General features: G+C 42.2%; 2 protein-coding genes and 3 non-coding genes across 6 annotated transcripts; 3 read left to right on the plus strand and 2 right to left on the minus strand.

The window, feature by feature from the left end:
* Window positions 1–41: 41 nt before the first annotated feature.
* Window positions 42–12,374, minus strand: sgpl1 (sphingosine-1-phosphate lyase 1). Of its 2 annotated transcripts, none has more exons than XM_086121748.1 (14): window positions 12,229–12,374; window positions 6,823–6,988; window positions 6,386–6,453; window positions 5,965–6,112; window positions 5,792–5,871; window positions 5,179–5,307; window positions 4,954–5,042; window positions 4,120–4,228; window positions 3,935–4,033; window positions 3,695–3,841; window positions 2,696–2,934; window positions 2,470–2,616; window positions 2,259–2,379; window positions 42–2,081 (listed from the first exon to the last, which is right to left on the minus strand). In XM_086121748.1, the coding sequence occupies exons 1-14, from the start codon at window positions 12,238–12,240 to the stop codon at window positions 1,938–1,940; spliced, it is 1,698 nt and encodes a 565-aa protein (XP_085977874.1). In that variant the 5' UTR covers window positions 12,241–12,374; the 3' UTR covers window positions 42–1,937. The 2 variants fall into 2 exon arrangements, with proteins under 2 accessions (XP_085977874.1, XP_085977875.1); XM_086121749.1 differs by lacking the exon at window positions 12,229–12,374 and adding an exon at window positions 7,801–7,900.
* A 2,293-nt stretch (window positions 12,375–14,667) lies between these two features.
* On the plus strand, window positions 14,668–14,965 carry LOC147199394 (signal recognition particle RNA). Its single transcript, XR_015102168.1, has one exon.
* Window positions 14,966–15,159: 194 nt separating this feature from the next.
* Window positions 15,160–15,457, plus strand: LOC147199395 (signal recognition particle RNA). Its single transcript, XR_015102174.1, has one exon.
* Window positions 15,458–15,651: 194 nt separating this feature from the next.
* Window positions 15,652–15,949, plus strand: LOC147199396 (signal recognition particle RNA). The gene has a single exon (XR_015102169.1).
* A 4,250-nt stretch (window positions 15,950–20,199) lies between these two features.
* Window positions 20,200–27,591, minus strand: pdlim1 (PDZ and LIM domain 1 (elfin)). The gene is made up of 7 exons (XM_086122429.1): window positions 27,412–27,591; window positions 26,314–26,465; window positions 24,588–24,672; window positions 23,796–23,980; window positions 21,964–22,109; window positions 21,665–21,782; window positions 20,200–20,808 (listed from the first exon to the last, which is right to left on the minus strand). The coding sequence occupies exons 1-7, from the start codon at window positions 27,502–27,504 to the stop codon at window positions 20,622–20,624; spliced, it is 966 nt and encodes a 321-aa protein (XP_085978555.1). The 5' UTR covers window positions 27,505–27,591; the 3' UTR covers window positions 20,200–20,621.
* Window positions 27,592–27,792: the final 201 nt, after the last annotated feature.

Consider the following 27,792-nt stretch of genomic DNA (forward strand, 5'->3'; position numbering starts at 1 on the left):
AAAAAAGACCATGCCCCACACATAAAAATGCAAACACAAAGCACAGTATATATTTTATTGAAAACAGAACATTAAAGATTGCAAGTGAGTAAGTCTTAACACTAAATGCTAATTTTTGACGCTGCTTAAATTTTGACTTCTTGATTGTAGCAACCTGAGGGGCGCAGGGGGTATTAGATGAAACTCCTTAATAAGATCACAAGCATATAGTATATCCTAAGCCACGTATTTTACCTTGTGTACACAAATCTCAGACCTGCAACCAGACTGGAATCCTTTCTCTCTCTCTCAATCACAGCTCAAGTTTAAGTTGGCTCACTATTGCGCCCACCCCAGATAAGCGCACTGGACCTCAATGATGTCTGAAACAAGACTGAATCCCTGAGCGTGTTAAAAGGAAATAAAAGTAGTTTGAATGGAAACCTCTGAAGGCACAGAGGTGAACACATTATTGCTACATCATTAAACGGCCATTGAAGCTGCAACATAGTCTAAGTTACTTACAGAGCGCTGTTATTTTTTTCGACTGAAAAGTAGAACTTGTGCGATTCAATTGTGAATATTCATCCATTGAGCTATACATCATTGGTGGTTGGAGGGGAGGGGGTGTTGCCATCAGATTTTGAACCAGGCACTATCACATTCAACATTCAAACCCTGATAGGAGTGCAGCTCAGGCATGTAAAAGCGTTCATATATTTCAATCATTTGAAAACTATTCTACATTTGTAAGAGTACAAACACCCACTGCCTTGATAAGCTATCAACAAACATGATTACATTTTGTTAACCATTACTACAGAACAGTCCCCATTCTATCATTTCATAAAACAAACACTTATTGCACAAAGACAAACATTCCATGAATATAAAACACGGTCCTTCGAGTGCAGAGGTGAAAATCTGCTGTCTTGTCAATCAATAGACTCAAACATGGCGGATCACTATCATTTTTTTTCTACAATAGAAGATAACTCAAAATGCCCAGACAGTGTTAAAAGTTAAATAGGTGCAACTTTTGGAAAGAAAAGGTTAACAATTGATTGGTAGGTTTGCACCAAAAGTAGAAATGCAAAGTGAGGTAGATTGATTTAGGGCACAAATATCAAAACATGGGTGACCCGACAAACGAAGCCACGCACTTGAGCACATACTGTTCGGAAACAGCTACAATCGCTTCAATGATCTGACATGTGATTTACTGGGTTGTTATGAAAAGGGTTAGACAACCAGTACAGCTGCTAAGCTTTGGGTTACACTAGCTGTTTGACTTTTAAGCATTTGCCGGACATCGTGTGATATAAAACGCTCCCATATTTGAAGTCTGACTGCAAATGTACGACTGCGGCTCAATTGAAAATAATTACATTAAGTGCGATCAAATCAGCACGTAAGTGTACAGGATGACCGAGTGGTACTACCATGTGGTTTAAAAAGGAACCTGATGTGATCCTGCCCAGCCCATTGCAGTGCTTTTACATTAAAAACGCGATTAGAGGACAGTTGTCATGCATGATATGTAGAACCGGTCTCATGCAGTTAGATCCCGTTTCACAAGCGCAGTACAGCGACAAGCGCTCAGTGGTCTGTTTTTTGCTGAGTCATCAGAGATTGCGAAACCGACAGCAGCAAACTGAAATGGTCCGACTTTGCTATGCCGATTGGTGAACATTGAAATGAATCTCATGGAACAATCACATTCACTACATTATTTAAATCAGTGTGAACACCAAAACTCATCGAGGAGAGCCAGTCTTTAGGTAAATTACCTCAGGGGGTCGTCTTGTGCTTAAAATATAAACCAAAAAAAACCTTTGCAGGCATTTTCCATGCAGTGATGCAGGATAAGGCAACCTTTCAGCCATGAACTCGGAGCGCTGGGAGGAGATGAGCAAATTTCCCGTGTGCAGCGAGTTCAAAACAACCCTGATCCATTTTTAGTGGGCTTTGCCGTTACCGTTCATGTGGCTGGTATTGGACTTGGTCACCTCCGTGCTGTAAAGACAGTCCAGGAAGCCTTGGGAGATCTCAGTTACCATGGATCTGTCTGGGATGGACTGCGCCATGCCATAGATTGCTCCCTGGAGGTGCAGGGGAAAGAGAACAGGAACGTGTCAGCATACCGTTTGAAGTCTTATCTTATCTCTGCTCTGCGAGAGTACTTTGAAGTGTGATCAAAAGGGTGAAAAATTGCCTTTTGCTACCACAGCAGCACATTTATGTTCTTTAGAGAAAGTGTGTCCGAAGTGTCATCTCACCATTCCTGTGGTTTTCTCTTTGGGGTTCTTCATAATGATGGCAACTTGTTCTCTAACATCACTCACAAAGTGTTCCACGACACCCGGCTGGGTGTGCAGAACTGTGCAACAAATGTGGATGCTGTCAAGACATTGAAACGTTGTCACGCTTGTGCGCACGGCTGGTACGATGGAACCATGTTAAAGGTGCGGCTACCTGGCTTCTACTCACCTAGATGGATACTGAAGTGTGTTCAGATTCCAGCCCTTTGACGTCAGTGCGTTCGACAGTCGGAAAATATCAAAATCATTCGAGCCTATCGCCACCACTGAAACTTCGGGATCGCCGAACACAAACACACCTTTAATTTTTCGAACCCTGTCAATAAGGAAACGAAATGAGCTTTTCAATGTGCGAAACTATCACAAATCCACAAAAGAAAATGCACAGGTCTTACTCCGTTTTGATTCTGCGTGCTACACTGATGATCTTCCGAGTAGCGTCCACGTATCCATTCTGTCCCATGTGCATCATGGTCGCCCAGCAGGCTGCGACAATTCCTCCGGGCCGGGAGCCTGCGATTGAGGGTGAGGCGTAGATTCCGCCCTGCCAGTCTGGAGCCACAAAGTACTGATAGTGACGGTACTTTTTATCACTGTAGAGAATCACTGAGGAACCTTTGGGAGCGTAGCCGTACTGAAGAGGAATGTCCAAAAAAAAAAGACATGCTGGGATTCATTTGGAAATTCGTCCACAGAAGAACATAAAATGCATTTTATCTGGATTAAACCTGTCGGAACAATCCAAATTCTGACAGATAAAATCGTGCAGTCAAGTGGTTTAATGTAATGTAAGATTTTTTTTAACGCATTTGAAATAAAATGTATAAATAAATAAAAATCCACTACTTTGACTTGAGTTAATATTTTACTCAGCTTGCTCCAAACAATTGTATATAAATTTACATTTTTCTTCAACTAAGAGAATGACAATTTATGAACTAGAACCTGTGTGAAAGTGGTTCAAATTTTAGTCAACTCTTATGAGTACTGCACGAGTGAGATAGCATTTTTTTCAATGACAGAGCTCACAAGTAATTTCCAGCAAAAACAGTGGTTTCCCTCACAGGTAAAGAAGTCCTCCCAGATTGAGTTTCTGTGTTGCATACAACTTCTGTCTTTCACACGAGTCATCGTGCACGCGTTGATTACTGCCTGACAACTCTTCTACTTGTTTGAACGATATTTAAGTGCACTGGAGCCTTCATAACCTGCTACCCACATAATGAAGCAGTTTTATTTGGGTACAAAACAGCCATTGCACACAGACGTGCTGCTCTCGCTGTCACATGTTTTGGGCTCATGATAAAAGGTTATGAATCTCAAGTACTAAAAATTGTTTTCAGTCTTTCCACTTTCAAACTATGCGCACATCATTATTGAAAAACAAATTTCACCTTATGAGTGTCTGCAGAGATGCTGGTTACACCTTTTACCCTGAAGTCAAATGGTGCGAGGGCGTAGCCAGCCTTAGCCATAAAGACGATCAGAAAACCGCCCAGACAGGCATCCACATGCAGCGGCAGGTGGTTGCGCACAGCCAGCTGCAAAACAGGTCACCAAGTTTCAAATACGGAACGAATTACATTCATCAAATAATAATATTGAGGAATTAAAAGAGAAATGCTGCCTCTGACCTTGGCAACGTCTTCGATAGGGTCTATAATCCCGTGTGGAAACTGGGGGGCTGAGCAAACAAGCATAGCTGTGTTCTTGTTGATCGCTCTCTTCATCGCCTTGTCAAAATAAAGCAGGAACAAAACACAGGGAGTAACGATACAATTACTCAAGTTCAGTCACACGCGCTTGATTTCCCTCTCACCTTTACGTCAACCTGCATTGTTTTCTTATTGAGGGGAATGTGAACAAGCTTCATCCCAAAGTAATGCGCCGCTTTGTCGAATGCCGCGTGGACGCTAACTGGGGCGAGACTGCAAAAATGACAAAAACAATGTTTTGTCACTCAAAAGCTCACTAAAGTACCACTTCCCTTGTGTATAGTACATACCATGGAAAGAAATGGTCAAGAAACAGTCATAACATTTCAGACGGTGCGCATTACTGTTTCAAATTATAATTCTAGTTACTACTGTGGTGGATGACTTTCTGCTTCTCTCACTCAGTGCGTGCCACAAAAGGTAAGAGGCGGAGAAAAAAACAAGCTAAAAACAAAAGAGGGTGCGACTCACTCAACAAAGAAAACGACACCACACGCATAGGCATATAATAGCTTTGCACCTACAAAGAGCACTAGGGCAGAAGTGTGGCCATATAAGATTGTAGAAGGAAATTTTAATGACGATAATCACACAGTATGTTAAGAATGCAGAAAATAAGCCAAGCATCTATTTCACTGTTGACTTTAGTAATTCTGAGTAAATTTGGTGGGACCCTTCATGCCTGAAAATTTCTGTATTGAGGAAGTAAAATGAAGTGACACCTTAGAACAGTCGACAATATGTATCTTTCATTGGTGCAAAAGAAAGCCCACTCTTTAGTCATTTTAAGAAGGACGGCGAAGGGAAGATAAGGTGTATCTTTCATTTGTTCATACAGTAAATGTGTTATTTGTACCCACGGTTATTGTTTCGCTAAAAAGGAGAAAATGAACATTACTTGTAAAAAGGAAAACACCCCTTCATGAAGTTTATCTTACATTTCTGGATATTTGACACCTCGTTCATATGCCATGTCTCTGTACGCCTTGCAGGCCATCAGTATGCTCTCTGTTCCTCCGGAAGTCACCTAAAAAAACAAAACAAAACAAGCAAACAAAAAAAATAACAACAATAAACTGTCAGCTAATGTCAACGTCCTGTTTTGTGCCAATCAATGTACTCTTAACGTTGTACGTCAAGAGAGAAAGAAGGAATGAGCTTACTGTGCCACATGAGTTGGGTCCACCGTGGAAAAGTGTGCAAGCCATTCTGACGACCTCCGCCTCCATCTTTCTTACACCGGGAAAGATGTCTGGATGAAGTGGGTTGCTCCATGCAAAATCGCCATACACCTTGCAACAAATGTTTGAGAAAAACTTTTTCAAAAAGATCTTCTGAGAGCAACGCTAAGTCATATGCGAGCCACTTAGTTACCGCTACAATATTTTGGAAATACGTAACTTCCATCATGAGGTCACAACATGTCAGCATACCTTCCTCAGCAAGTGTTGACGGAATGCGTCTGGGTGTGTGTTCCGATTTTTTTTACAACAGTTAAATTAGACAGACCGTCATTATGCGTGTCATGGAACACAGCGGCATACAAGGCAAGACCTCGATGTACCTCACGAGAGCTCACTTTCTGAGTTTGTCCGTTTTTTTTTTCACTACAGCAAACTTCTTTTTACACTTGTCTCTCAATAAAGAATGCCAATAATGAGATTCATGAGGTGCAACACAAATGAACTTCGTATTCATGCCGACTCTGTTTTAATGTTACAGCGGTTAACTTATCTTTACACTTGTATGACCACACTGACAGTAACTGGTGCATACCTTCACCAGGAGTTTTGTCAGCGCTTCATCACCCCAGTATACTGCGCCTGAAACACAGCCGTTCTGCCACTGCACCTCATCTGCAACAACACATGTCTTCAGAACAACAGTCCACAGTCGGTGTGAAACACCATAAATTTCATGTCATAATTCCAACAACTTCTGATACTTACTCAGAGTTTGGTACTCGCTGATCTTGTCCAGCACTTGGCTCTGCGAGAGGCCTTTTGAGGGCAGCTTTTGAGTGTAACTCATGCCGTTCTTCAGAGTGCACATACTGGCAGACATGTCGTCCAATGCCTTGTTCAGTTGGCTCTGGATCTATGAGAGCAGAGTTGCTTGAGCAACAATGTCTGGGTGCCGCAGAAAAAAAGGATTTTTGCTAGAGCCGCTGATTTAGACTGAATGTGATAAGATGTTCCGTGCGCTGTCAAAGCTTGATGTGAATTTATTGTAAGATGGCAATGGCAAGAAGGTGGTCAATGTTATCTTCAGTGCACAGCGTTAAGTGTGCCAAAGGTCTACCCCTCTGCACTCAGTCATCAGTTGTGACTCATAGGCGAATCAGAGGATACAGACAGACAGCGCACGTACCGCCCCGCCGACAAAGGGTATTTTTCTGATGAGTCGAAAGCATTGCTTCTTCATTCTGGAAAGGAGACCTAAAACCAAAAAGAAAGAGACAAGGAACTTCAGTGAAATGATGTCACATCATCAACCACAATTTTTTCACAGAAGACGATGACACATAATCACATGTCAAGAAAAAACAACAACACTTCGGCTGGTTAAGAAGAAAAAAAGGGAAATAATATAATAATCAGACTTTGGCTGAATAATCAGACTTTGGCTGATTATTTCTGATCTCTGGTACAAGCCCTCACTCCAAGCAACACACGAGATGGAATTGAGCTCACAATAACGGAATTCAAATGCAGATTTATTGAAAGTCCATTCAAAATGCACCAGTAAAAGTACAACAAACAATGATTGCGATTCTTATAATGTCGCCTATGTCATACTGTGCTCACTTTCTTGTTGGAAGAGAAATCCTTTCAGCCATATTGCTGCCAGTGTGGTGAAAAGCGTCACTCCGATGATCTGCCATGGCTCAAAGTCCCTGCAGTACGAGTTCACCTGCTGCCGGCCCTTCTCCAGGTAGATGAGCACCATCTCCTTGTATACTTCCAAGGCACTCTGGATTAACATACAGACACACACACACAGAAACACAGACTGTTATTCTGGTTTCAAGGTCACAATGTCTTGTCAGAAATATTTGTACAATAGGAGTCCACCGCATGTCCTACCAAGTGTAATCGACACTCATGTGATAGGGTTTATGTATGACCAGCAACAAATCCTCAATGTCAAATTTCTTTCAAAAATAAATAAATAAAAATAAGGATTGTTTTTCTGCCCAAAGCCTAGCGGCACTACTCTCACTTTGCAAGATGCAGACAAGCAGCACGTGTGTCAAGTTCGGCCAATAAAAGTAACACAGACATGGATTGAAGGCCACTGTGTTAATGTGTTCAAAACTCGGATTAAAACAAGGTGAGAAATGTCAGTGTCACGGGCTTGCTGCTGTGGAGAAACCACTAAAGTCAAAAGCACTCACACTAAAGTCATTAAATTCAGAATCAGATCAAAACGTCACAAGGGTGTTGTACAAAGCACTGTCATTCATGGTACTACAAAAGACATCTGCATAAATTCCAAGACTTTTCTTAACTCCGCATTATCATTTGTAATTCGCCATGATAGCAAAGGTTTTTTGACTGCCTTTTGCCTTAATACTTACAGTGGTTAAAGGTTTAAAAATGTCGATCACGTATCACACTATATCTGATATTTCAATCAAGTCAAATTGCTTAGCACAATTAGTCATCAGTCATAGATGCACATCAATGAGAGATCCAATTATTGTACAGGGCAAAGATCTCACTCACACAGATGTAAATAAATAATGACCCAATAATGGATGCATAGGCTGCTGATGTACTTACATCATAAGGCATTGTTGGCTCTAGAGAGATCAGATTTCCCCTCTCACAAACACCGGCAGCAGTTTGCTGAATGCAAATAGCTCAGACGCCACCGTACTCGTCTTTCTCCAAACAGAGAAGCGAGCTAGTTTTTCAGATGACTTAACGTCTATCACCACAGACTCCTCCCTGCGGCCGCACTGCTCATCAACACACGCAGCAGACTGGCGCAATTTAACAATCTACCTGCAAAATCCCTCAAATCATCCTAAAACCCAATACACAACGTACTGTATTGGTAACGCTGATGCGTTTTAATCACAGTGGGAAAATAATGACAAAAAGACAGATTATGGTTGCTTAAATTTATCATTATCTTGGGAAATTTTATGACACAATAGGTCCGATAGCATGGGTACATGTACGCCCACCTCATCGGTTGAGTGATAGAGGAAAGCTTAAGGTTCAAAAAGATAACATCTTAACTCATCACAACCTGCTCAGCAGTAAGAACACTCCATTGCTGGGCACCTTGGGCAAGTTGTATTATTATTTTCAGTATCCTCAAGTCAGAGATGCATGTGGTGAATATTCACATTAAAAACAGTATAGCTTAAGTTTAGTTTGACAATGCTGGTGTATGTTAGGATAACAAACAGATTTGGCAAGGTAAGCCACACCAAGCGATAGATGAGTTGGGAACGAGGACCACAGGTTGAATGGAGAGTTCACACTGCTGTAGCCAAATGTGGCAAACGTACCGTACTCTCATTCTGTAGTGTGGACTTACTGTCAGGAGACATACATATAATTGGGGGGGAAAGTCGTAACTGATTCAACTCCTCGAACTTGAAAAAAGTAAACATCACATCTTGGACTTAAGTACTAAAGAAGAAGGTAAAAATTATTTATTTTACAGTTAATTATTTACAATACTTGATTGGATAACTTAAGTTTTCTGCACACTTAAACGTAAGATTTGCTAATGTTTTGAACCAACTATCCCAAAAAAAGCTGAATGTGACACAATAAGCTCCTGTGACAGCAACTGAAACAAACACATTTTATTTGGTTAGGATTTTTCAGATTAGACCGAAAATATGTGATTGGCCAAAGCAGGTGGTTTTTGGGCTGTCACAAGATGACACATTTGCCAAAGATCATTCCTGTAGCCAACACCATCCAACAATAAGGCAATGAATATCTTGTTTCTCTGAATCTGTTGTTGTGGTTGTGAGTGCTTCCTCCTCGTTCACGTTCCACACCATGTCAGTGCTGTCCATTTTTCCACTTTATAAGACCCCAAGATCTCAATCAATCGATATCTCAAGCACGGTTGACTTGACCTCGCCCTAGGTACGTCTTTTTGACGTCATGACATTTTCCACGTACTAGTAGGAGTAGAAAACCCAGACATTGGTTTTCACATTGAGGGAGCAGAAGTAAAATACTGTTTAAAAGCAGGCAGGGAGGAGCAAACGAGTTCATCGTTACTATTTTTACTTTTATTAATACCAATCACGAACTCGAAACGCTGTATGTTGAAACTGTCGTAAAAGGAGCCCCTGTAATTTTTTTTAGTAGCTGTCTACGACCCACTCATTATGGGTCTGTGACCCAATTTTGCATCCCAACCCAACAGTTGAGAATTTTTTAGTTTATTAAGATAAGAGGTGCACGTTCGGCACGTCACAGCTTTTTCTGTCATTAAAAAAAAAGAGATTAAACACTATCTCACATGAGTTCAAAAGGCAACTCTTTCCACTTTTACATACAGATATTTTCTTTTGGTTCCACTCACGAAACAGCACGTGTCAAACTTAAGGCCCAGGGAGTCAGCTCTGAACCATCGCTTCATTTCGTGTGGCCCACTAAAGCAAATGCTGTAAAGTGTTAAGACTTATTGTTTCTTGCTTTTCTCAAAAATCTGGGCACGATGTAAAGTCTGTACCAAACTTGAATTTTTTAAGCAAATATTCCAAGATTATAAGATCCTTCTTGACATGTGGTTGAAATACAGTTGTACACAATCTTTGCGTGCCACAATTTTCAATGACATTTTATTTAAAATGCATTTTGGACTTAACAATAGAAAATACCAACCCAATTGCCGTGAAGTTAAACAAAAATAAAAACAATACAATGATTTGCAAATCATGTTCAACCTATATTTAATTGAATACACTGCAGAGACAAGATATTTTATGTTCAAACTGCTAAAAGTTATTGTTTTTCGCCTCCCTGAATTGCAAGGCCGTAAACCAACATTGAATGCCCGTGACTTTCGATACCTCAGGCAGCACTGCATGAAAAACCGACATCAGTGTGTAAATGATATCACCACACTTGAGAAAACCAATGTCAGTAAATACAGGTCACCGCTACATCCGTGAGTGCAAATTAAAACTGTACTATGCAAAGCATAAACCATTTATCAACCCCACCCAGAAACGCCGCCTGCTTCCCTGGGCCCGAGCTCATCGAAGATGGACTGATACAAAGTGAAAAAAGTGTTCTGTGGACTGACGAGCCCACGTTTTAAATCATCTTTTGACAATTCAAAAGTCATGTCCTTTGGGCCAACGGGGAAAAGAAGCATCCGGACTGTTATGGACGCAAAGTTCAAAAGCCAGCATTTTGATGTTACAGAGCTGTGTCCGTGCCAGTGGAATAGGTAACTTACACATCTGTCAAGGCACCATTAATGCTGAAATGTACTGTACATACAGGTTTTGGAGAAACAAAAGCTGCCGGCCAAGCAGTGTGTTTTCATGGACAACCCTGCTTATTTCAGCAAGACAAAGCCAAACGACATTCTGCACATGTTTACAACAGTGTGGCTTTGTAGTAAAAGAGTCCGGCTACTAGACTAGCTTGCCTGCAGTCCAGATTTGGCTGTTGAAAATGTGTGGCCCATTATATGAAGTGTTATACCGGTACATATATGACAACGGAGATGCCGAACTGCTGTTCAACAGCTGAAGCTGTATATCAAGCAAGAATAGGAAACAATTTCAGCTAGAAAGCTTTAACATTTAGTGTCCTCAGTTCCCATACGTTTATTGAATGTTGTTCAAAGAAAAGGTGATATAATACATTGGTAAACATGACACAGTCCCAGCTTTTTTGGAACATGTTGCTGCCATAAAATTCTATGTTAATGATTATTTGCTAAAAACAATAACGTTTATCAGTTTGAACATTAAATATCTTGTCTTTGTAGTGTATTCAATTACATACAGGTTGAACATGAGTTGGACATTATTTTGTTCTGTTTTTATTTATGGTTAACACAAGGTACCAACTTTATTGGAATTGGGTTTGTTTATAACAATCAATTGCAGGGGCAATTATCTATGTATAATACTATGATGTGGTGCCTTCATGCTTTTTATATTCAGGTCAAAATGTATGCTTTTTTTCCCCCTCCTATACAAGATTATGGTCTTTGAGAGCATTTCTATGATCAACGATTCCAAAATCATTTTCCTGCATTGTACATTCTTTTAGTAATTTTTATTGCACCACTTTGTATTGCTTCGCTTTACTTGTAAATGTCAAATATCAAAGGCTGTCAGTGTAGTTTTACTCAGTGAGGCTTTTTGTTGTCTCCAAGGGCGGTGTTCTCAGGGAAATTATTACGGTGTGCTGTAAAATCTTACAGATCCCACAGTTCACCAAATTAATCAAATGAGGAACAAGTTGGTAGGGGTAACTGTTTCATGAAACGATTACAACGACAATTATCACTGTTGTGGCTGATCGACAGTAGGGTCAGACTGGGACGGTGGAGTTAATTGTGCCCCCGAGGAAATTCAGAGTCAGATGAGCCGCCCTCGAGTGCCCCTCAGTTTTGTCCCCGTACATTACTTGCGTCCGTTGTCATGACTCACGAATTCATTGTCCTCCTTTGACACGAACTTTGACTCCACATCACTCATGCGATAAAAACCTTTGTTTGTAACTTCCTGCAGGCTCAAGTTGAACAGGAACTCCCATTTTAAACTATGGACGCCACAATAAACGATTGTTAGAATATAATATGGTTGTTTTTTTTAACAGAGGAAGAGCCGTCTGTACAACCACTGTTACCTTTTAAATGAGAGGTACCGTAGTGTACATTGTAGTCAATTCGATTTTGAGTGAGTGCACAGTTTATTGCTGTCGCCCTATTGTCTTGAGTATGGCAACAGTTCAAGCCAAGGCGTTCATGTAAACAGTTTTGCAACTCGCCATAAATCGGACCGTAATGCTTTTACATCACAGGTCACAACTAAACAACGCGTGTGGACTTCGAGCATCCTATTTCAGAAAACAGCTCATCTGATTATCTCACGTAACTACTGATAAACAAGCCTGAGCCCAATACGATCTTTTAACAATTGTAACCGTTTCCAGCGTAACCGTTTCTAAAAATGCATAAACTCTGTAGAAAGAAGCACCACTTACCCAGTAATTCATGTTGTCAGGACTGTTTATAACCGACAATTTTATTTTTCTGTCTGAGACAAAGGAAAGTCACCTCCAGCCGCCTGCTTGAGGTCTTCGTTCTCATCTACATGCTACTACTACACAACTAGCTGCGAGCTAACGAGGATACGGGAAGTCAGCAGCAGCCGATTCCGTTTTTGCGCATGCGCAAATATGACAACGCACTGGAAATTTAAAGCACCGGCAACAAATCTGTCACCATACTATTTGTACATTCGGGCAAAGCGAAACGTGTCGCTTCAAAGAAACATCAGCGATACACTTTTGAAGAACGTATTCTGAATGTATTTTCTATTGTCATGGAGATCACAGTAAAACTGAAAGATTAGATTCTACTTAGTCTTACTCTTATTGTTTTGCAATATTGTTGAATTCATTTGACGGCTGCACCTGCCACTACAGTACACACATGTATGTATGTATGTATGTATGTATGTATTGTAATATCTGTTCATTGTTTTTTGTGCGTGGGGGGGGGGGGGGGGGCAGGAGGGGAAAATTGGCCCGGACAGGCAGTCTGAGTGTGGATTTTATCTGTGTGAGTAGTGGCCGTCAGCAGCTCTCGTGTGTATGTGGTCTGTTAGCGCAAACAGATTGCTTCAGCGGCTGAATACATCCTTGAGGACACTGAAGGGCAATACAGTATGTATGTATGTATGTATGTATTGAAATTGGTTAATTTCCTGTGACACGTTAAAATGTCTTACACCTATATCGGGTGAGAGGGCAGATCAATGGTGTCAAAAATGGTCCATACCTACAGATCATGTGTTTGAGCTGCAGTGGGTCTCGAATACTCCTGCAGACTTGTTGGTCAAATCCATTCTATAGACAGAATTGAAGGAGTGTATATCAAGTGTAAGAAATAAACAGAACACAGATGACAGTGGGGTGAAATGGGAAGAGAGCATCAAATACATAATACATAATACATGTATACTGCAGGAACAAGCAATCCATCCAAAACCTACGAACCCCTCAATTTACACATGTATACTGCAGGAACAAGTAATAAGATAAGATAAGATAAGAAAACCTTTATTAGTCTCGCAATGGAGAAATTCCCAATTCACAGCAGCAAAGTTATGAAAGCAAGAAGTAGAACAACAAAATATAGGAGCTGCTGGAAAGGCAGCCACTCTCGCGGCGCCATATTGAAGTCAAAATAACAAAAATAACACAACACAACACATAGGACACAGATAGTCGCACAATCTTCACCACTTTTCTGCATACACTTTGTTGTCTGAAGTAGTTGTAGATGAAAGAGGAGAGGATCAAAGTGTCCTTTCACCAGTGGATCAGAGACGTCATGCTGAAAATGTGCACACGTCTGCTACAAGCTAAGTTTTGAAAGCAAACGCGAAGCTATAGCGTCCATTGACGAAAAGAGATGAGTTCACTTCTCCTGTCCCACGTAATCCGCTTCAAACTCCAAGCCGCGACTCCCAGTTCCAAATCCGCATCGGCGCTCTGCGCTAACGCTCCTTTCTTCTCATCGTCGGCTCCTCAAGACTTACATTCATCCAGCCGCAGACCGTTCAACAGCACCGATATCTCCACTGAACAAAGCGGGGCTGTGAAAAATGCTGCCCATTACAGGCGCAAGACACAAGCGCCCCGGCTGTCCAGCAACGACAGTCAAATGGCGCCGACATTCCTCCCAGTCAAAAACAGTGCTGGTATACCCATGCTGCCGAGAAGGCGCAACCACCAAGCACAGAGTCTCCTCCTTGATGAATGTCGTGGCCAAAAAATGCTGAAAAAAGTCCACATCAGGTCCACACGACGTAAACAACACAAAGTGACAAAACAAACACAAAAACAACAAAAAAAAGCAAGGCTCATGAGAGCACTTGCTGACGGCTGCCTACTCGGGCGCCATCTTGACTTCAAAGTGTAATAATGCTGAATGATCGGATTATTCGAAGATTAGCTCTGTGTTTAATTTTCTTAATGATACAGACCAAGGACCGAATTCTATTTTAACTAATAATTTTGATGCTTCTGGTCAGCAATATTTTCTCAAGATGGCAGATTAATCAACGTGAAAATCTAAACTATAAGAAAAACATGTGTACAGTATTTTAACAAAATTATATTTACATTGAATTCACTGTGTGTATGGTTTTGTTTTGCATGTGTTTGAGATATATTATATGCAGCTCGCAAGTGGATGTGTGTACATGGAAAGGGCAACCGATAAACACGAGCATACAATTCTGCCAAGTTTGAGCATCAATGCTTGGCGGGCCAACCAACGGTTGAGTGGAAAACAAGCAACAATTTTGAAGTGTGAATAAAATGACAACAACAAAAATAAAATGATCTCGTCAAACCATTTGGTGACGTCACGTGCGTGCTAGTCAAAAAGCACCACAGGTGTTGTGCTTTCTCGCCGGGTACGTGGCGCGCACCTGTAATCCAAGCTACCGGGAGGCTGAGGCTGGCGGATCGTGTGAGCTCGGGTGTTCTGAGCTGCAGTGGACTATGTCGAGCGGGTGTCCGCGCTAAGTTCGGTATCGATATGGTGCTCCCGGGGGAGCTCGGGACCACCAGGTCGTCTGAGGAGGGGTGCACCGGCCCAGGTCGGAAACGGAGCAGGTCAAAGCCCACGTACCGCTCAGTAGCGGGATCGCACCTGTGAATAGACGCTGCAGTGCAGCTTGAGCAATACAGCGGGACACAGTCTTTTACACTTCGTATGTAAATCCCCAAAACTATTATATTGTTGAAAGTCAATGCTTGGCAGGGCAACCAACGCTTTAGTGGGAAACAAGCAACCATTTCTAAATGTAAATAAACTGACAACAATAAGAACAAAACGTGTCGCAACTGTGACGTCACGTGCGTGCTAGTCAAAAAGCACCACAGGTGTAGTGCTTTCTCGCCGGGTACGTGGCGCGTACCTGTAATCCAAGCTACCGGGAGGCGGAGGCTGGCGGATCGTGTGAGCTCGGGGCTTCTGAGCTGCAGCGGACTATGTCGAGCGGGTGTCCGCGCTAAGTTCGGTATCGATATGGTGCTCCCGGGGGAGCTCGGGACCACCAGGTCGTCTGAGGAGGGGTGCACCGGCCCAGGTCGGAAACGGAGCAGGTCAAAGCCCACGTACCGCTCAGTAGCGGGATCGCACCTGTGAATAGACGCTGCAGTGCAGCTTGAGCAATACAGCGGGACACAGTCTTTTACACTTCGTATGTAAATCCCCAAAACTATTATATTGTTGAAAGTCAATGCTTGGCAGGGCAACCAACGCTTTAGTGGGAAACAAGCAACCATTTCTAAATGTAAATAAACTGACAACAATAAGAACAAAACGTGTCGCAACTGTGACGTCACGTGCGTGCTAGTCAAAAAGCACCACAGGTGTAGTGCTTTCTCGCCGGGTACGTGGCGCGTACCTGTAATCCAAGCTACCGGGAGGCTGAGGCTGGCGGATCGTGTGAGCTCGGGGGTTCTGAGCTGCGGCGGACTATGTCGAGCGGGTGTCCGCGCTAAGTTCGGTATCGATATGGTGCTCCCGGGGGAGCTCGGGACCACCAGGTCGCCTGAGGAGGGGTGCACCGGCCCAGGTCGGAAACGGAGCAGGTCAAAACCCCCGTACCGCTCAGTAGCGGGATCGCGCCTGTGAATAGACGCTGCGGTGCAGCCTGAGCAATACAGCGAGACACAGTCTTTTACACTTCATGTCTTTTTACCAAAAACTCACACAACACTTCACGTAGTATATTTTACGACAGGAAACCTTTTTATAGTCCACATCTTCCTTCACAAACACAGTACTGTACTCCTTTTTGTATGTTCTACACTGCCTCCTTTTGGAGAAAGCTGGTGACTGCATGTTCGAGTCACTGAATAAAACCTGATGCTTTTGGGTCTTTTTCAATGTACAATCATGACAGTGCTTTGTTTTGTACATTAGTGTATTTATCTTAAATGTATGTAATATTTGTCTTGGACTGTCTTTGCTTATACGATCAGCGACACCACCAACTGGCAACAAATTTCTTGCGGGTTTTTTAAACATATTTGGTCTATAGAGAGGATTCTGATTCTGACACATACCACAACATATTATTTCTAATCCTGTACATCCTGGTGACTCTTTAGAATGCATCCAAATTCCTGCCTTTAAAAAAAAATTCAGTTTACATTCAATCCATCAGGAAGTTATTCATTTAACCACGTGACGCTTATCCTGCTTGCAAGTAGTATTAAGGTCGTTTGAGAAGAATAAGAGTATTTAGTGTATGTTTATTTCGGTCTTTGAGATGTGAACAGCACACTTGGTACTTTAAGCACGAACCAAATCCATCAACTAAAATCAGAAATTGGTCAAGACGCAAATGCATCTTTGTGAACGCGCAGCCTCACGTGTCCTTAAGCTTGAACAAAATAAAGACAAAACCCCTCCAGAGGACAGCTATTTCCTGTAATTGGTGTACACTGGCTTCAAAAGATGAGGTGAGATGCACAATGCATTGCTTGTGAAAGGAAACTCCAAAGCACATTAAAAGTGAATTCGTCTTTGTGTAAAGTGTTTTCAGGGTCATTCCGGTCACGACGCGCGCACCTCTCCAAAAGCGCACACGTCTCCAAAGACGCACTCTATACTTTGTAAAAGACAGTCACATTGTTGAAGGGTTTCACAAGAGCTGTACATATGGCATCCGGGTTGCAATTAAATGTTTTTTAAGATGTTTTCTCTTTCTTGAAGAAGTTTCCCTTTCCCTTTCTCTCTCCCGGCAGCTCTTAGGCAGAAGGAGCGTGAGGAGGGGGGGGGGCGCATTCAAAGGCGTCCCTGATAACAATCTGGTCAGCGAGTTGTTGGACTTGGATTGGCCTTCTCAAAACGTCCTTCAAACAAAAAGCTGAAGACGAAAATAAAGCCCCACCTGGTACTTCTGTTTGCTAAAATAATAAATAGATTTGGTTTAATAAATAAGCAAAGGAGAGCGTGAAGTAGTCGGGCAGTATAAACCAGGCGCATCGTGCAGGTATCACCTGCTTTGGAGATTGGACATTTGTATTGTTAAATATTATTAAATCACTTTTCGTACCCACTCTGCGGTCATATCTGCTTTTACGGGTGCTTGTGTTTGCCCACACTTAGCATAACAAGCAGGATAAGACAGCACAGTAATAAAACCAAAAAAAAAACAAGAAAAGACCTGACTCCTTTAAACTAACACCTGTCGGTCATATCACAATATGGATATGACATCGTTGATTATTTGTTAAGTGGGGGTATTACGTTTACCTTAGAGTTTTCCTGCCTTTTACAATTGCAAGAGGACGTCTCGTATCTCGCCCGTGTATTTGTCTACTTTATTGAAAGCATACGGCGATCAGATTGTTCCCAAAACACATATTTGGACAGAATGTTGAGGATAATTTTAGCCTTAAACCGGCAATTATGTTTAAGATCTGGTAAGCGGACCCTCATTCCTCGCACAACAAATACATTCAAGACTTCCAAGTGACAGTTCATGGGCTTTCAGGAAAATGCAACTTGTTTATGGTTTATTTGCACTGCGTGGCTTGAAGTTGTGACGATATCTTTGAGTTGCGGTCTCTTTACGCGTGGCTCGCATCATTGTAGGAATCGAGTTGAATTGGTCGTGTCACATAGGAACAACCATTTATAGCCCAACAACACGGCTCACATTTCCAAACGGTATTTTTGGCTGGCACCCACGCGTAATAACCTTTGTCCAACTCACAACGGTTGCGCTCCAATGCTTTATGGGTGGCGTTGGCTTGAAATGTTAATATATTTTATGGTCAGATCAATATAGTGTCGATTCATATGCATTGTTTGTAACGTACAAACGTACGTACCTACACGTGAAGTCTCAAGCAAGAACAAAAGCATCTGAGATTTATTAGTTTATGCCATTTTGAGGGTGCGTTGTACGCATCGTAAATACGTTACGTACGTTAGGATAATGACCAGAGCTAGTTTATTTTCAAAGCAACGTCCGAGTTTCGCTGGATTTTGCGTCATTTATGAATTAGCCGCCGAGCTTTCCGTTTAGTTGAGGACTACGTTTTATCTATTGCTGGACTCATAATTGTTCCATCCGAGTGCGTAAAATGCACCATCACATCAGCATACGTCAAACCACATGAAGCGATTATGACGTGTTGTAACTCAACATCACATTCGAAATGATATTCGGGATTTCTGTCTTTTGGGAGACGTTTTGTCTCTTATCCGTCTTTTAAGACTAACAGAGTAGTCCAGGTGCGATTGATTTATGAAAGAGATGACCTGGATGAATGAATTTATGGTAACAGTGATAAATAGTGTTGTTTCAAAACCTTTTCCTCATATAAGGTCTCAAGTTCAGCTGACCTGAACATTACAAATCAACACTCAACTGTAGTTCATTTTGTATACTCAGAACTGAAGACCCCAAACTTAAAAATATGACCCTCAGTCATCAAGCAAGGGGGGAAGCAAAATTACTAAACACTATACAGCTCCGTGTCTTGAAAAAAAACCCAACCAAAGTTCAACAAGTTTAATAGAAAGTCTAGCAATCGAGGTAAATCCGTTTCATTCCATTTAAGTCAAAATATTTTTTCTTGCACGCGTTGCTCTCTCCAAGACGCAAAAACACACAAAGAGAGGAAAGTAGTGAGGCAGATGACGGGGAGAGGGCGCAAGGCACGCTGCCTGAAAGCTGATTGGCCAATCCGGCACATGCTGTTGATTCAGGCGCACAAAAAGATAAGATAAAGGCCTTATAAAATGACAGGGATGCGCATCTAGCACTCAGTCTGCTGCCTCCTGTTGCCACATGCAGGTACGTGTCGTGTCTTTTCTTCATTCATGCACATGGCTCCTATATACGTTATAAAGGTTTATAAAAACAATACAATGGTCAGTTTTGATTGACAAAGCCAGAATTCTTTTATGTTTATTTTAGTTTTATTGTGTTCAGTATGATGCATTGTACGTCTACAGTAACCAATCTCACAATAATACACATTATTTTCTGAAGATTTGTAATAAAGCTCTTGTACTGGATTGTGCAGATGTACCATTTTGTTCTGAATACTCATGATTAATCAAATAAATTAATCATTGATAATTAATCACACCCAGTTGTAAGGTGGAAATTGTTAAAATGTTTCAGAACATATACTGATTTTACGTACTGTTAAATTAAGCGGGACCATGTGTAATGATTTCAGTGAATTTCAACAGGATGTTTTCCAAAGAGCACTGTGGGCGAACTGACGTGCACACATCCAGCAGCCCAGTGACACGCAGTTGTCCAAATGCCCACAACGCAAAAGACTACAGTGAACATGCTCGTCAAAAAAGCAAATGTGTACAATCCGCACTGCGGGGCAGACGCCGGGTGAAGGCCAACGACAGAGAGCGTCACCGAATGCACAACCTCAACTCTGCTCTGAACACGCTCAGAAACATATTGCCAGCTCTGCCTGAAGATGCCAAAATGACCAAGATAGAAACTCTGCGGTTTGCCCACAACTACATCTGGGCCCTGACTGCGACTCTACGTATCGAGCAACAGGAACACAATGTCGACTACCTGCCTGCCCTCAGCCTGGCCTGTCCACATGGAGCCGAGGCTCACTTGGCACATTCTGATCAAAACTGTTGTGCCTCACCAAGCTTTTATCCCAACATACGCTACAGTGAAACAGAGCTCAGGTATTAGTGGCAATAAAATTCTGATGCCTACATTTGTACGATCACTTTCACGCTTAGTGGGTGCAAAAACGTTTACAAGTGGCTATTTATTTATTTTGTATCAAATGAATAACTTCACCTTTTTATGTGCTTTATTTTCTAGCTACTGGATCGGTCTTGCTGAAGATATAGCACTTTATTTAGTTTTACGGGCACTTCTTTGACAGAGGCGACCAAATTAAGAACAAAAAGGCGACTAATTAAACGAAAATATTTATTTGGCATTGATATGAAAATGTTTTTGAAATAGTTTTGCATAATCATCTTATTCAATAAAAACAATACAAAAATTATGAATTTTGTGTGTTGTCAAACTGTGCCCCTTGTTCCCAGGGGTAAAAAAAAAAAAAAAGTATTATAAAACAAACGTCTACAAAAACAGTGGTCCTTTTCCTGTGAATACTGGACTAATCATCATTCAAATCAGTGGCAAAACAGGAATTTACTGGAATTAAAAAATATGAAGCCTTTAGGTATTGCATATGCCAAAGTTCTTGTGTGCAAATCAACATGTTCCATCTCCTCTTCCAGTGTCTGCACAAGAAGAGTGTAGAAACTAAATGCCTTGAATTGTCTTAAAAAAAAACTAGCGTGCAGTCTGAGGCTGAGGTCATTGATCCCTCTACTTGGGGAAGACCGTGACCACGTCGTACCCCTCGGGCGGGGTCATTCGCTCCCGTGCATGCTTCTCGCAGTAGATCTGGTCCTCCACAAAGAAATGTCCCTTCTGTTTCAAGTTGACGTCACAGTCTGTGCAGGTGTAGCACTCAGGGTGTCGGAACTTGTCACGCAGCTTCACCATCATCCCTCTGAGTCACAAAAGTCAACAATTCAACCTCCACTCCAAGATGAACTGGGCTCACTTTCCTCTCCAATTGAAACAAAATGGCATAAGCAGTGCAAATCAACTATAGCAGAAAAAAAGACAACAAAAGCACCGATTTGCGGCTGCTTGATCAAGTGTTACTTTTTCTGACAATTATTATATTACAAAAAGTTTAACGACCACAGCATTACGGCAGTGATTCTTAGTTGATTTTTCACAGCAGCTTCTCAAATTTAGGGTTGGGACTCATTTTCAGTTTTTATTGTAGGGGTCCCAAACCACTTGCCTCACTTATCGATGTGTACGCAAGTGGTTTGTGATAGATCATCATTCTTCTTATTTGTTTTTTTAAATAATGGGAGAGCCCTTTGATTGACTTGCTGTCAATCCAGGGTGTAGTCCACAGCCCAAAGTCGATAGGATAAGCTCCAAACTCACCCTTGACCCCAAACTATTTTTTCTCTCTCCGGGGACTTGAAAAATAACAACTGTTAATTCTAATCAATTAAAGCCGACTTTGTTTTTCATCATTAACGTCATTAGAATCAATGTGTTTTATTTAATTTGATTGTAATTTATTGCGTTTCTAATTTGAGCCTTGGGCTAAATTACTTGCACTTCATACAGAGTGAAAGCATACCTTTACCTGGGCAACAACCGTGTGGACTTTTTAATTTGCAAATAAAGCATACCAAGATATGATACTGTACTTAAGGCAACCAGCATGGCCGCAATTAGCCACATGGGGGCGCCAGAGTAGAAGAATAGAACAGGTGAGTCTGCCAGCTTGAAAATGTAACGACATGGAGAGAATTTTTTTTTGAGACTTAAATACTTACACAACCCCGGATCCACATTTATCACAGATGGGAAGCTTCTCAGCATTTCCAATGGAGGAGCCAATCTTTGTTGTTGGAGCTTTCACACTCCTGAACCCTGTTGGTCTGTCAGAATTACCTACAAACATCAACCGCCACTTTTGTGTTACTTTGCATTGTGACCTCAGCTCCTTATTACATAGAACTGATAACCTGTTATTTACATTTAGAGGAGAATATTAAGTGCAATCAAACCTGTTAACACTGGCGGTTGAAAACGGACCGTAAACCGTTAAAGTGAAAGTCAATCGGATTCGTACCCGTCTCAAGAATCTCCTGAAGCACTTTGAAGGAAGCAGACTGTCGGGGGGGCTCATCTGACTCCTGGTTCTCCTGCAGCATTTTGTAGACCTCTGAATCAGCCACTATAGGTGGTCGCTTGGTGGACTTTGCTGGATCTGCAGCTCTGCAAGGAGGTGTCAACCAAGTTATTGTATACGTTTGAATGAACCACAAACAGAAGATCCTTTCAAGGTAAGATGTTACACAGGGTCTTTCTGTGTGTTGACATAACACTGCATCACATTAGCATGATGGAAAAGCGGGCCAACAACATTTAGGACAGGAGACTGCATTGGACTAAATGTAATTAAAAGGCAAACAATGCTTTTAGTAGACAGAAAATGATATCGAAACCAACAGCATCCATCCACCAATCCATTTTCCGATCCGCTTATCCTCACAGGGGTCGTGGGGGGTGCTAGAGCCTATCCCAGCTGTCTTCGGGCAGTAGGCGGGGGACACACTGAACTTGTTGCCAGCCAATCGCAGGGCACACACAGAAAAACAACCATCCACGCTCACACTCACACCTAGGAACAGTTTAGAGCAGGGGTGCCCAAACTTTTTGGACCGAAGATCCACTTTTCGATCAACTAACCTCACGGGATCTACCCTTACCGACACACACACGCACACGTACACGTACACGTACACGCACACGCACACGTACACGTACACGCGCACATACACGTACACGCGCACGCCATGATGAGAAACAGCCTGAAACTGAGGCATGCGATGCAATTTTGCAGCCTGTTAACTATCGTAGCTCACACGTACCGTTTAGGCCCTCCTAGGTTCCTATTCTTTGCCCGTGTCCTCGGTGAATTGTACACAAAGTAAACTCTGAATGAGAATAATGTGGATAAAAGATTGAGAGCGCAACAGCTCTGATCACAAGCTGCAATTGCAGACTGCTGAGCGCAAACAACTTCCGGTGATGTCATCACGCGCCACCATAAATTCAAGATTTACCTGCTTTATTTTTTTTTTTAAATATTTATTTTGTGAAAAGGAGACCGATAGAATGATTATGGTGCAGCGTACATTAACACAAAAAATATATTACTAACATGTACAAAGACACACAAATGGTTGTTTGTTTTTTTTCTCCTCGACACTCTTCGGATCTACTTGGGACCTGTTTTAGATCTACCGGTAGATCAGGATCGACGTAATGGGCACCCCTGGTTTAGAGTGTTCAATCAGCCTGCCATGGATGTTTTTTGGAATGTGGGAGGAAACCGCAGTACCCAGAGAAAAACCCATGCAGGCCAGGGGAGAACACACAAAGTCGACACAAGGAGGCCGCAGCTGGAATTGAACCCGGTACCTCTGCACTGTGAGGTCGACGCACTAACCACTGGACTACCGGGCCGCCGACCAACAGCATAAACAAAATTTTAATGACAGAAATGACTTGTGACAAAAGGGTTGAAAAATGCATCGCAGCTGCAGCAGATGCTCTTGCAATTGTGAAAGCTCAGCATTCAGCATCCTAAACCACGACGCACCCTAACACTAAAACCCCAACACCCTTGGTTCAAGTCCACTTTTAACCCTTTGGAGGGGTTCAGAGCATTTAGAAATATGTTATCTTTTCCTCATACAGCGGACCCTGGTATTTGTGAGCGATAGGGACAGAGCATGCCCTCAAACAGCAGGGGAAAAAAAATCTATGAATAATTGATGCCCATTGCATTGGTGGGAGGGGGTGATACCAACCCCAAATCTTGAATAAGCGGAGCTATACCGCTAATAAGGACTTTCCGTTAAAAAAAAAAAATTAAAAATGGGGGTTTGTTCTTACACAGTCTCAGGCTCGTCGGTGGTTGTCACGGTTTTGACTTCGTCCACAGCCGAGTTGAAGTTCTTGATATTCTCTGAGGAGTAAAGGCCAGCTGGGTTGTTGTACTGGTTGGTCACAACCTTGGAACCAAAACCAGAGAATGGCAGAGCACTCCTGTTGTGGGCGGAGCCTATTTGTTTCACTTCCTGCAAAAGAAAGACAACAATCTTAAAGCTTTGTGTGAAACCGACTAAGAGAAGTGTGTAACAGATGGAAAACAAGGCGATCGTTTTTTTTTGGGGGGGGCGCAACACAGCAATGTGATCATGTTTCAAGCATCCCATAGGGAAATTACAGAACAGACTGACAGCAAGCCGAGTCACAGATCAAGCAGGTCACGACACAATCGTTTGAACAAATAAACGAGTGAGAAGGCATCCACGTGACAAATCACATACAGGCATTCAACACGCGTGTTTGTGACAAAACTGCACAGCAACTAAACAGGGTGGCCTGTGGAGGACACGCAGCCTGAGACACATCCCACTGGCCTTTGCTTTCCACTCAGTAGACAGGAACTGAGTCTTGCGTCAGAGCTTGGCAGATAAACTACTGTCGTCTAGGAAACCCTCCTGTTGGGAAGTAAACAATGACTTCATCGTTGGCTGGAAGGGTGCGGTGCGGAAAATGTTCAGACTCGCAGAAAACTATATGGCTACCGGTAAGTTGATATGATGATTTCCCTCTAAATGACAGGGGAGAAGCAGTCATTATGCAAGTTCCAGTTTAGATGTTGAGTCTGCAGACACGCACCCGTGGCTCTGATGCAAGATTCATCTTGTAGGGATGCGGCTTTCCTTCTTCTGATGAGAGTGGCGACCACAACTTATTTTCTGATCTGAAACATAGGGGAATGATCATGTTTATTGTGGGGCAATAGTCATTTATAAATAGCCATCACACCGAGTCCAAGTCTGTAGGTGTATTGACACAGAAACACAAAACACCGGTGCCTTTGAATGAAATGCTCCTAGCTTATATAATTTTTGGCTTGACTTCCTCAGTGTATTGCTTTAGCTTACTTTTTATCCTAAAGTAGACTTGATTGTGTCAGGCATTGACTAAACCAGTGTTTCTTAACCTTGTTAGAGACCGAACCCAACCAGTTCATATGCACATTCACCGAACCCTTACTGAAAAATAAAAAAAATCGGATTCAAGAAGTGTTCCTTCAGTTTTGCCGGTGCGAGACTAGAGTTGCTCAACTTGGCATGACAAATGATGCAGCTAGGACACTGAGTCCCATCACGTTCTGTGATGCATGTTGTACATATTCGTCGGAGCACTTTTTTTTTTATTTTGCTCGACAGAGTTAGCATGTATTAAAACATTGTAAAAAATAAAAATAAAAATCACACAACGTACTATCACATCCGTCACACGTTGACGACCGAGCTAAAGTAAATTTCCCACAGCACTGATTGGACAAGCAATGTAATGTGATCATCTGCAGCCAGTGATGGCCAAGCGAGCGTGTCATAACTCATTGACATGTTGAATCGGGTGTGTCTTAACCTCCATGGCAGAGGCTCCTCGAACCCCTGAGACCGATTCACCAAACCCCTGGGGTTCAATCGAACCCAGGTTAAGAACCACTGGACTAAACATTTTAAAAACGCGTTTCAAGCATTTTTCTTGGAATATGATTTTACAACATAGAAGGAAGCCCGAATTTAGAGTTGCACAGCTGCAGTGTATTCCACATTGTGCAATGAGCGGAACCTACATCAAACTCTTACAGGAGGTCTACTGCACAAGATGCAGTATATTTAACATGAAGAGGCTACCAACTAATCTGCATACATTAATAGTTGTCGTCAGCACAAAGCAGATATATCCCTGTGCATATTGTTGTCTGCTATGTTTGTGAGTGAGAAAGACACATAGTTGGTGTCAGGTTTTCAATTATCTTAAAATCTAAACAAATTTCCTTGAGCCTGTCAATTGGTTTCTCTCATAGTATGTTAGCATTAAACTAACGGACTTTGATCACACAAAATTCTATGGTTTGGTTTCACGTTTTGGTGTTTCAACATCTCATCTTCGATACCTCTTATCCTTACGATATACAATATTTAATTCTCTTTTGTTTTATGCGTCCGTTTTACCGAAAACCTCAGCAGGGAGTGACAGAAGCTTGATGTAAGCATGCTCTGCCTCTTATTTGGAAGAAGAGATGCAATGGAGAAGTAAGTTTGACTAAGTTTAAGTGTTTTCACAGTTTTGAGGAGGGGTAAAACAAACAAACAAATAAATGTTTATGTATCTAGAATTAAGATTCTCACCTACTGCGGTTGGGGCCGTGATCAATAGTTCACTGTATTGCAATAAAAATCTCATGAGATATTTCACACATGATAAGGGCAGCGTAAAAGAATGCTCTTTCTGAGATTTGAAAGATTGCGTCACACCTGGATTGGGAGTTAGCTGTCGTTTTTGTGAATGTTCTTAAAGTGTAATAATCTGAATGATCTCTTACCTGTCTATAGAAAGTGCCATCTCCTGTATGCAGCCCTTAATTTTGTTCTGTGCTTCCAAGTGAGTCATGTTGTCTGTGGCTTCACCATCGATTGCTAAGATCACGTCACCGATACAGAGATTGGCCTCGGCTGCCTTGCTTCCAAGCGTCACCTGCATTCGAGAGACAAGTGACGAACAATAAATGATTATTGTGTGAGGGTTTTTTATGTGCCAAATCTCTAATTTCAACAGAAGCGTTCATACACTGCTGTACTCAGGATAATTGACCGTCACACACTGACCTGAATGTGTGTTATTGTTTGTTTACAGTACAAACACATAGGCAGAGTGCGCTGGAAGGCAGACAGTATTGAAAATAAAGCCCTGACGACAAGAAACTTGGCACAGCTCAGGAATCCGTAATCATGTTTTTTGAGTGGGGAGGACGGAGCTCTGAGACGCAAAAATAGCAGCCACCACTCGACTAAAATAAACAGACTAAAACATACTGTATTCACACTAACTGGCCACAACCTTCAGGACAGACGATTAAAATCCGACCTTTTGAAAGACACAAAATGCTTGTTTTAATTGACAATAAACGGAAAGTATTTTCATTACTATAGTTTGAGTTTGTAGGGATATACAAGTTCATTGAATCATTTTGTGAACAGTCTAATATTTTGGTGATCAGGGGGGCAAAATGAAAGAAAAAGTCCCAATGCGAGCCAGTAGTGTACGCCCGGGCTTGAGATGCGTTTACGAACCTCTGAACAAAAAAGTTTTTCAAATCTATTCAACTGAGTTTCAGCATACACAATCTATGTGGACCCGTATTTTGCTCAAACTCCCAAGTTCGCAGTTCCAAACATCAAGACAAAAACAGAAACTCAAGATTCATTCTTTGCGCAACATTATATAAAAACACTTGCAGAACGAGCCAAAAACGGAACATTAGCAAATAGAACGCACAATCAATTCAACGACACGTCACCTCAGTTAGCTGCTTGTTAGTTATCTAGTTGAGCCAGTTAGTTAAGTGCGTTTCAGTCCACCCCGGACAAGTTCAGGTGTGCTTGACGCAATTTGTGATTAGCAGTTAGCCACCCAAACTTACCCGGGAAATAGTCAGCGGCTGTTCGAAGTCTTTTCCTCCGACCAGCCTGAATCCCCATGGCCCAGGACCCTGTACCACCACTCGCAGAGGCATAACTAACGTCAATTGACCTGCTCACGACGCGATGCGTTCAAAATAGTTCCCACTCGCTCCTGCAGCTCGGGCAAATGACCTCTGAGGTGATCAATGGGCAGGAGCCCCGCAGGCATTAAGAGGGGCGGGGCAGAGGTATTAGAGGGGCGGGGCCTCAGGTTCCTGGGACGGCCAGGTTCGGGAAACAGTTCAGGCAATATTCGAGGATCGTCTATTTAGCCATTGCCAAATGCAGCGTAAATTCAGCCGGTCACGTGACGCAAGTAAACCGGAAAACCCCGTTTCTTC

The sequence above is a fragment of the Hippocampus guttulatus genome, chromosome 10, assembly GCF_054856545.1.
Source record: "Hippocampus guttulatus isolate MCC_2025c chromosome 10, RoL_Hgut_1.0, whole genome shotgun sequence".
Lineage (NCBI taxonomy): Eukaryota > Metazoa > Chordata > Actinopteri > Syngnathiformes > Syngnathidae > Hippocampus > Hippocampus guttulatus.

What these genes read in the sequence shown, in the direction of transcription:
- sgpl1 (XM_086121748.1), bottom strand. An exon ending in CAATGCAGGTTGACGTAAAG is followed by an intron (nt 4,034 to 4,119) that starts GTGAGAGGGAAA and finishes TATTTTGACAAG; the next exon opens with GCGATGAAGAGAGCGATCAA. An exon ending in GCACGCAGAATCAAAACGGA is followed by an intron (nt 2,617 to 2,695) that starts GTAAGACCTGTG and finishes CCTTATTGACAG; the next exon opens with GGTTCGAAAAATTAAAGGTG.
- pdlim1 (XM_086122429.1), bottom strand. Translation starts at nt 27,504, where the DNA reads ATGCCTCTGCGAGTGGTGGTACAGGGTCCTGGGCCATGGGGATTCAGG. An exon ending in ATGGCACTTTCTATAGACAG is followed by an intron (nt 24,673 to 26,313) that starts GTAAGAGATCAT and finishes CCTATGTTTCAG; the next exon opens with ATCAGAAAATAAGTTGTGGT. An exon ending in TCAGGAGATTCTTGAGACGG is followed by an intron (nt 21,783 to 21,963) that starts GTACGAATCCGA and finishes TGATGTTTGTAG; the next exon opens with GTAATTCTGACAGACCAACA.